Source organism: Perna viridis, chromosome 7 (assembly GCF_037379345.1).
Source record: "Perna viridis isolate PV_CMFRI_1.1 ecotype Kerala chromosome 7, ASM3737934v1, whole genome shotgun sequence".
Taxonomy (NCBI): domain Eukaryota; kingdom Metazoa; phylum Mollusca; class Bivalvia; order Mytilida; family Mytilidae; genus Perna; species Perna viridis.
In genome coordinates this window covers 18,182,861-18,193,019 of record NC_142451.1, presented here as the reverse complement: position 1 = coordinate 18,193,019, position 10,159 = coordinate 18,182,861, and the positions used below count along the sequence as shown (strand labels likewise).

Genomic DNA, 10,159 nt, shown 5'->3' with positions numbered 1-10,159 from the left:
ATATCTTGTAATCATTACTCATCTGAAACTGCTCAATGAACATTGACGGTATTTAAAAGGAAGGATATATCATATATGTAGATTTACATTAAGGAATGTAATAATGGTCCATGCCTGCAAAGAATATATTGAAACTTAAGAGTTTTATGTTGAAAATCCTCTTAAATAGTTCCAATGGATTTAGGGAAAATTGTGTAGGAAGGTTAGATATCATATATACTGTAGACGCTCTAGAAGGGAGATAAGTTTCGTCTTATATTTACCAAGGTAGATAATCAAACTTCAGGGTTTAATATAGTTTTATTTCATCAGAGAACTTCAAGGATGAACTATTCTTCTTGGTTAAAACATGGTCTTGTGGTATTCATTAATGTGCGTTGCTTATACAGTTAAACCTGTCTAAATCGAAGCATGAAGAACCTGAAAACCAGTCTAAACCAAACCCTGGATAATCTTAAAACCTGTCTATATCGAACCCTGAATAATCCGTATAATATTATGGGGCCTTTAAAGATGATTAAGAATCACTGTAATGGACAATAATTTGTCCGTCAAACTTTAAGAACCGGACGATATATCTGTTTTGATCAGTCCGACTTTTCACTACTTATGGCTGTCATCTAACGACATGCAAATCGGGCCTTGGTCAGACATTGTAAAGACTTGGTGGAAAAGAAGTACATTTTTTTTCATTCAACATAAATCGTATATATACCTACAGTATGGTCAGAACGTTGTCTGTTCTTTACTGGGGTTTTATTCTTAAGACAAACAAAAGGTTGCAAATAAACTTCGGGTGGGGGCCTTCCATTTTAATAGTGCCATGAAAGATACCTATGGGAGTACATAATAACAGCAAACCAAGGCAGCATCACCACAAATATTGTAATGCGAGAAACTTACTGTTGAAAACGGTCCCATTGATTCACATTCTCAAATTTCACTTACAGAGTTAAGGGACTGTCTTGAACTTTTATCATAGAATTGAGACAAAACTCACAGACTGGCATTTGTATTAGTAAACAACACATTTTTACACATCCCACGTATTTGATACTATGCAAACATGATCATGACTGCACGATCAAATGACTCCTTGGGAATTCATAATGGAAAGTAACATGATTATATGTAATCACGTGTCTTCAATATTGCCACAGGCATAAACTTACGATTCTCATTTAAGAAACAAGAAAGAATAATGGCGTGTAACCTTAACCTAATATAGTAAACACATGAGATCATCAAATTGCCTTCAACAATTGTAAGCACATCTTTAAACAAGATCTGGAAGGTCCCTCAAAGAAGGTAAACAAAATCCACGGTAACAGAACGATACGAAGGCAGTTGCGGATTCAAGGGGGTGCAGTGGCTTGGCACCCCTCATTTATATTGGAAAATTTGTCATTTTCATGGTTAAAATTGACAAAAAATGATAGATAGTTACCTAGCACCCCTTTTCTGAGGAACCCCGGCTGGCACCCCTGCTTTTCAAATTATCTGGGTCCGCCCCTGATCCAGCAGGGCCTTTTTTTACAGATGTTAATTCCGAATGGGCGTATAGGTTATATTAGTTAAAATCAGTGAAACTTTAAAGATGCCAATGGACATTCGTAGATCTCTACCTTAGCGAAAGCAAATATGTAGAAATTTAATAGATAGCGTTCAAACACAAACAGGTTCCGAAATCAAGCATAGAAAAACTCCTCGGAAAATATGCAATTTAGGGGAAATTGCAGCCTTTCGTTTGTGCCACAAAGTTACATTTTATTTGCGTAATGATAGAGGGACGGATCCAGACACTTTGAAAATGAGGAATGCCAGCTTGGGTTCCTCTGAAAACGGGGGGAGGGGGGATATTTGCAATTGTTTTTGGTCAATTTTACACATGAAAATTACAAATTTTTCAAGAAAACGGAGAGGAGTCAACCCCCTGCACCCTTCCATTGGATTCGCCATTGATAATATCACTTGGTATAAAAACTATGATTTATCGTCTTTAAAGAGTGTCGTTAACATAAGTGTTTTTTTTTTCATCACGGTTAAAACTACAAACTCATAACTGTGTGTTTATGTAATATTTTAACGTGTTTACAACTTTTATCATGAGGCATCCTCGCTGCCTAAAGGAGGCATTAAAGTTTGGTGCAAAAGCAACATTTTGGCGGGAAACCACAGCACTGATTCCAGACTCCGCTACAAAATCAACTAAACGGAATGCTTTATGGTCACTGTGTCCGGGCGACGAATAAATTGTCCTGCCTATTAATATAGGTGCAACATGATAAATTTCAATTACATCACATCGGTCCGTGGTACAGAAAAACACCTTTGAGAGTTCCCTATAATAATTTCCCATTTTGTATTCGAATGTTGAAAAAAAGAAAAAGGTAAAAACAGACAACTTGAGATCCGTTAATTACATTGTATTAGGTTACACTTGTTACATAAATAATCCGTGAATTTTCATACCATTGAATTACCAGCGGTCCATAAGAATTTACCATTCACACGCTTCGCGAATCACGTACATGTAACTATTTATCTTACATACTTATTTTGTAGTTTAATTCGAATTTAAGAATTAATTGAGTATTTTAAAAGTCGAATTTGCGTCCAAATCAATCAAATATAAATCTAAGAATACAAAGAATAGAAGCGAATTATAAATCCCCGAGGCACGGCGGAGTAAGAAAATTCAGATCCGTAAAATAAATATCATTACTGAAGATTTAAACACTTTTTACCACTGGTGAAAGCGATCGTAAAAGTTCCAGAATTTATGGAGTTATAAGAGCTTATAAGGAAAATGTAGGATTTGTTACAGAAACAAAGAAATGCAAAAGAAAATTACGATTATTGGCATCGTCGTATTCATAGCAATCATTGTTCTTGTTTTCTGGGAGTTACCAGTCGAAGTTAAAACAGTTCCTATAGCTACTATAAGGTAAGTTACCAGAACATAGCTGTTTATAAAAAAAAGTAATGCGGATTCGATACATAAAAGCAAAGAAAAACAACATCTGTTAGAAATTGCAGAATTTATATTTCTGATTTTGTTATTATATGTAAATCATACAGATAAATTGGGCCACAAATACTTGAAGTTAGATCTATTGATTGAAGCAAATGGGACAAAAACGTTATTTCATGGTTTCCCATTAAATATGTATTTTAATCCAATGAAACAAAGGTTCTATAATTTCTGAATATAAATCATAATAAACTAAACTGTAAAATCTCAAAGATAATGTCGAGGAAAAGAAAATGAGTGTACAAAGGCATGTAAACTATTGAATGCGTGTAAATATGGAAGAAGCGCACCCGTATGATGCAGCGACAGTTTCTTTTCTAAAGACCACCAAGAAGGCTGCTAAACATACAAAAAACAAACAGAAGTAATAATACTTTTCTAATTAGATTTCCAAAGATTTCTTGGATACAAGAAAACGATGAAAAGGAGGAAAAAGAATCTTTCTCTGTTCGACGCCAAATTTATAACGACTCCGGACTAACGTACATGTGCTCGAAGAAAAAAACAAAAACAAGAACTGAAGATATACTTTGCATGGTAGGTAATAAATGCGTCGATATATATAGTAATGGACTTCAATAGCATCTTGTACAATCTTCTTTACATACACACGAGTGCAGTCAAACTTTTAATAAAGCGACTTAAAATACGTCGGAATCTTAACTATTAAACTGTATCCAGTTATGAACCCTTTCCATAACGTTTAACTTGAACTACAATAGCTACCAGAGTAAATTTCTTTCTTCATTCCAATATATTTTGATTACACTGCTTGTTATGTGCTATGTTTGAATATTCAAATTTTGGCCAAGACCATTGACTTGTAATTGGCCTGCAAATAGATTTCAATCAGTTATCTTTTACAAATCGGTGATGATGGTCATGAGAAGAATTAGGGTTCAAAGCAATCAAACTACATCAAGGAGCTTTAAGTTGAATGATAGTAGTTTATTCACTCTTAAAAAAATGTAAAATCGCGGCAAACTTTTGTTAAAACTATATTAGAAACGGAGATAGAAGTTATAATTAACTTTTAAACAATTTATAGCTGGACGCGTGTTTGGTGGCACCGGTGGTGTAGGTGCGTTTTTTCCTACAGAGAACTTCCTCGTGTCATGTGGCTAGCTTTATCAGACTTGCCACAACAAAATGAAATGAAATACTAGTAATCTGAACTACTTACTTTGTACCTAGATTTTATTAAAACGAAATGACATTTTTTAAGTTGTTTAAAAGTTTTATGTGTGTACACATGAGTGTTTTTTTTTTATAATGTCTATGCGTTAATTATAACTTCTATCTCCGTTTGCTAATTTGCTTTTGTTACTTTGTATGTATGATTTTAGTTACTTTATGTTCTTTGTTGTGTATGTCTGTTTTATATGTCTGGTCTTTGTCCCTGGATTACATCCTTTTGATTACCACTGTAACATTTGTTCCCTTGATTACTCATTTAGAAACCACCACGGTATCTGCCACATTATAAGAACCCATGTTGGTATCAAGACAATTCTAACAAGTTATCGTGTCTGCCATACTTCCTGCAAATAGGTGTGTCCAAATGTGGCACCACAGATCTGTTCACCCGACTGGTACTTCATCCAGATTTAATCCAGATTAACGGAGATGAAGGATCCACCAAGTCCCTGAGTTGGTGGAATCTTCGACTAACTGGTATGAATTTAATACTTTGTCTTCAATAAGTTGAAACAAGCAAAAAGCAAAGCAAATAGTCAAAACATTTACATTACGAACCCATTTAATTTGATAGTTATATAGGTGAGAGGAGAAAAGGCAGACGAAAAAAAAAACAAAAGAATGCAATCAGCATAATGGCACAATGAAAAAAAAAAGCAAAATTTGCACAATGATAGTAATGAAAGTAAACATTCAATTTAATTTCCCTGAAATAGTAACGTCCTCAGGAAGCGTCTAGAGTGCGCCTTGTGCAAAACTCTACAAATAATATTATAAAATTTGCTCGCGTCACCAAATAAAATTGTATCCATACAAATTTTGCTCTTTTAATAGCAGATCTTTTCCTGTTTTCTTATGAATCTAAATTTATGACCAAACTTCATAAAGATCCTTCCAAATCTGATTTAATAGAAAAACTTTATAATACTTATCGCTACATTAATATTTTTTGCGCTGAATAACCCTGACTTTTTCAAATACACTGCTGAAATGTACACTTACACTAAGTTATTAGCTTTAAAAAATAAGAACGATTCCTCGTTTCCAATTGATAATTTTCCCTGTATTGACGGGGACTTCCTTAGGCTCCTTCATACGTGTATATATTTCTCAACTAGTTCTATATGTCCGTGTTATGTAGCGATATTTAAGACTTTAATGAACTAAATCTCTGTATTACCGGTAAATTTTTAAGTCAAGGTTTCCGTTACCGTATATAATTTAAGAATTTTACTAAATTCTTTCTTAAATATAAGTATAACAGAATACGTTTAGTCTGGAAAGAAGACATTTGAATACTAGTAAACTTAATATCGGTAAGGGTTATTTTCACCGTATCATTTTAAATCATTTAATTATTTTTTTATTGGCACTAATATTGACTCTGTTGTTAATCAATTGAATATTAATTAACTTTATTACATTTCGTCCTACTTCCTGTCAATACTTTTTAGTTGGCATTTGCACGAAGACCTTGTTTTTCTTAGAATTTATAATTTTTCACTAACTCCTGTTGGACGTGTTTTTTATTGATATTTTTGTCTAAGAAAAGTAGATATGCTTATCAGTAGCTTTTGGAATTTGAACTGGCTCACAAAAACAGCGAGTATTATTTCGAGAAAGTTACAGCTTGTTGTCTTTCGTCCTTTTTGTTAAGTTGTCTGTATTCTCCAACTATCTCAAGAGTTAAATCCGAATTTGATAGATTTTTATAGTTCGTTTTATTGTTGTACTTTCTCACCGTGGTTCCAGGTTATAGGGTGGGTTAAGCATTCACAAACATTTTTAGCCCCGCCACATACCTTATGCGCCCGTCCCAAGCCAGGAACCGGTAGTCCAGAGGTTGTCGTTGTTTTTTATGTTCATTGTTGTTCGTTGTTTGTTTGTTTTTTTCTTTAGATTAGGTCAATTTTCGTTTATTTCTTTAGATTAGGTCAATTTTCGTCTTTTATGAATAGTATCGCATCATTTTTGGGGGCCTTTTACAGGTTGCTTTATGGTATGGGTTTTGCCCATCATTGAAGACCGTTTGGCGACCTGTAGAAGTTTAATTGTTCGTTGCTTGACATTTGGTGGATGACGATCTCATTGGCAGTCATACCGCATATCCTATTTTTAAATTAAAGATTCCAGGTCCAGTAAGTTTTGATTCAAAATGACACGTTGTATACTGTATCGTTTCAAGGAAGAAAAAATATTTTGATGATTCCAAATTAAGTGCTGTTATCAATTATACTTTCATTTTGTAAAATATGTCATTTTAAGGGTACTGCATTTAGTTCTTATTACAGTGTTATATCTTATTTTGAAACCGGTTTCCCAGTTTAAATTGAAGTTATCAGAGGGGTCGTTTACATGCTGGTGTTTGAATGCTTTTTCAAATACAAAGGTGTCAAAAGAAACACACAGCTGATATAAAGGTTGGAAAATTATAAATACATACATAAATATTTTTTTTCACTTTTAAGGTAGTTCATGGGTATCTCCATATGTTGATTTGAGATGGGAAAGTTTCAATCAGTACGTTCAACATTTTTCTCATCCTGCAAAAGTTATCGAAGAAAGCACAGATCAGGAGGGAATTCATAAAAAAATTACTGGTACCAGTATTATTATGTCAAAGTTGTTTGCTTGCTTTTAATCACGGTATCAATTCCACTAAGAATTGGCCATGTTAATATTAACATGGTTATCATGCGACCATTGAATACAGCGAATTATTCTACTCTGGAACATCTGCGCCACTCTAAAAAGAAGTAAGAATTCATACGCTGGTTTTTAACTATTCAAACTTTCAGCAATTTTAAGAAGTATATCTATATGAGTGTTTTATCAGACAGTAAATACACGGAAAGCCAGAAAAAAAATATTATGAACGAAGTTTCTTTCTATTGACAGTACATTCGTTTAGCTAACTGTGTTTACTCAGTGGCGATTAATCCAAGAGTTAATATGGAATTTATTCAAATATGCGTACTTTTATTTATTTTTTTTACAGGTGAAGGGTCGCCTACCTATATATGGATGCTTTATTTATGGAAGAGAATTCCACAGAATGCACACCTAACAGAACCTAGAGTTCTAATGCCACATCTTATACGACACCTTTTACCCAATATGAAGTTTATTGTTATATTAAGAGACCCAATAGAAAGGTGCGTTTACTATTAGTAGAAAATGATGGTTGCGCTTTGAGTTTGAATAAAACAATGGTTCGGATTTATCTCAAAATATGAAAAAAAAACAAGAATAGAACCATACAGAGAAAAGTAGAAAGGGGAAAATGACTAAGAGACAACAACCTTCAAAAACAGGAAAAAAAAAAGAACAATATGTAGGCATACATGTATGAATTTCAGAAAGAAAACTCAGTGTATATATTATAAGGTTAGTACCAACAAAGCTTGGACCACAGTTCCATATATATTTTTTAAGTTTATAATACTGGTATTAAAGCACATGCCAACAACGTGTCATGGACTTCCAACATGTTTTAAGTAACAAAAATTTAAATCGTCTTTAAATAGATACATAGGTTTTCAAAGAATTAGCATATGTTTAATAAATCTAATGATATTGTTTCGAAAATGGACACATGTATATTTTTATTTTTTTTACTTTCATGCTAGGATGTACTCAAGCTACCATTTCTTCAACGTCCAGTCAACGTTTGACGAACATACATTTCACTCCACCATGCTTAATGGTATAAAGGAATTCAACGAATGTAAATCAAAGAAAGGGGACAGACTATGCGCCTTGGATCCTGATTTCGTGCATAAACTTTCACTTGCAAATGTAAGATTTAATTTAAGCAATAAAATCAAGTATGTTGTATTGTGTAAAAACAGAACAAACCTTTCAATTTCCGTGTCCTTCCTGATTTGACTATACATCACTTCGCTGTTTTATAAGCTCTGCATTTTTTCACAAGACTTACACGCTACTCATAACAGAATCCTCGAGACTTGGATGTTAAGGAATCACAATGACCTTTCCATTAAGAAACGCCAGGTTATACAATGCGAGTTAGTACAGAAGATAGGAGAACTGTATAGAACTGTTTATGAGAATTTCATGAGGTTTCTCAAATATGTAAGCTACATTTTCCGTACACACGCGTCAGCATTTTTTTTCCGGGCATTGGCGTCACATTTGAACATCGATAAAGTTCCAAATAATTTTATCCAATAAGTTGTATCTGCTGCGTTTACTTCATGGACGTTAGTGGTATGGACAGTTGTTTTCGCTGTGTTTAAACCGTCGTTTGAATTTCAGGCACGTTTTATGAACAGCATGTACTACCTTTTTATAAAAGAATGGCTTGATGTTTTTCCTCGGGAACAATTCCATTTCATAAAAATGGAAGATTACGTCACTAGAAAGGAGGATGTTTTAAACCGAGTTTTAAAATTTCTGGGTGTCAGTAAGTACGCATGTATATATATAAACTTTACTATTGTTTAAAAAATAACACTTAAACATATAATGTATCAATCCCAGACGGAGAAAAAAACATACCTGAAAGCACCCACCAACCCTCTACATTTAGCAAACATAAATTTAAAAACTCGCACGGTCGCTCTCAAATAGCCACAATACCTTGTATACAGCCTATGGTACATTAAAGTGCGGAGTATTGGTACTGGATACTACAAGGGAATACAAGTTTATCAAGCCATTCGAGGCCCTCATGGCCTTGGGGCATCAGCATTATAAACATGAAAAATTGGTTTATTAGACAGACAATAAAGTATAAGATGTTTTGGTATATCCGTAGTGAATGGATTTGACCCCCAGTCGTCTCCTCGCATGTGGTATTAGACATGGTAATGATATATAGACCAGTGGTGGTTACGGGGATCGGAACCCCAACTTTTGTCGGAAAATTTGGGCTTAATGGAGCAAAACAAATATCCTGGAACCCCTCCTTTTTAAAAATCTCTGGATACACCCCTGTAGACCATTGTAGAAAACGTTTTCGAAAATGGGACTGTTAGAAAAAGAAATGGAGGATATCAATAAATCGTGATTGAGATTTATACTGAATATTACATGTCAAAATCTGTATCGCATGCTGTATCAACCCCGAGACTCCTATATCATCCCAAGGGCCACCGGCCCGCGGTATGATATACATGTAGGTCAAGGTTGATACAGCATGCGATACAAATTTTGACATGTCATGTTCATTATAATCATATATTTCAACCATACTTCAAGTATGGTCTGTAAAGGAGGTGTGATATAGGGTATGCAATATAGGTGTAGGGGTGTAATACTAGTATATGGTATGCAATATAGGACTAGAGGTGTGATATAGGGTATGCGATATAGGGTAGACGATATAGGGTTTAAACAAACACTTATAAATCGTATACAAAAAAGAACGAGGGAAATATGCTCGTAAACAGATCGATAATATATGTCAAGTATTGCAGGTTGAACGTGAACGGAATAAGTGAGGAATCGTTAACATTTTGTTGCATTGTTACCATGGTTACATTTTGTAGTAATGTTTTAAAGTAACGACACGACATGGATCTGTTCTTTTCTCTAAATGTATACACACTGAAAATTTATCTTTGCAGAAATGTTGACACAACAGGAAATGAAGGAGTATGGCCTTTTGTCTAAAATAGTGAAAAATAAAACTCAAGGAAAGAAACAGTATGATCCTATGCTGAATGAAACTCGAGAGTTGCTATATAAGTTTTATGATCCCTATACAAAACAGTTGCCACAACTACTCAATGATTCGACTTTCGTGTGGCCAAAAGTTCCGTACGAAGAATACGTTAGAAAAATGGAAAAGAAAAGATTATTGGCAAAATCTTGATTTTATTTGAGGATACCATATGCACTGAATATAATTTTCATGATATTGTTTTTATCATATTGGTGTCACCTTTGTCGTGTGTGTGTTTA

General features: G+C 34.0%; 1 protein-coding gene across 1 annotated transcript; it reads left to right on the top strand.

The window, feature by feature from the left end:
• Window positions 1-2,731: 2,731 nt before the first annotated feature.
• On the top strand, window positions 2,732-10,070 carry LOC148611630 (carbohydrate sulfotransferase 15-like). The gene is made up of 8 exons (XM_088595261.1): window positions 2,732-2,947; window positions 3,421-3,571; window positions 4,492-4,708; window positions 6,700-6,831; window positions 7,230-7,386; window positions 7,861-8,029; window positions 8,510-8,657; window positions 9,823-10,070. The coding sequence occupies exons 1-8, from the start codon at window positions 2,838-2,840 to the stop codon at window positions 10,068-10,070; spliced, it is 1,332 nt and encodes a 443-aa protein (XP_088451387.1). The 5' UTR covers window positions 2,732-2,837.
• Window positions 10,071-10,159: the final 89 nt, after the last annotated feature.

What these genes read in the sequence shown, in the direction of transcription:
- LOC148611630 (XM_088595261.1), top strand. Translation starts at nt 2,838, where the DNA reads ATGCAAAAGAAAATTACGATTATTGGCATCGTCGTATTCATAGCAATC. An exon ending in GTTCCTATAGCTACTATAAG is followed by an intron (nt 2,948 to 3,420) that starts GTAAGTTACCAG and finishes TTTTCTAATTAG; the next exon opens with ATTTCCAAAGATTTCTTGGA. An exon ending in TTTAAAATTTCTGGGTGTCA is followed by an intron (nt 8,658 to 9,822) that starts GTAAGTACGCAT and finishes TTATCTTTGCAG; the next exon opens with AAATGTTGACACAACAGGAA.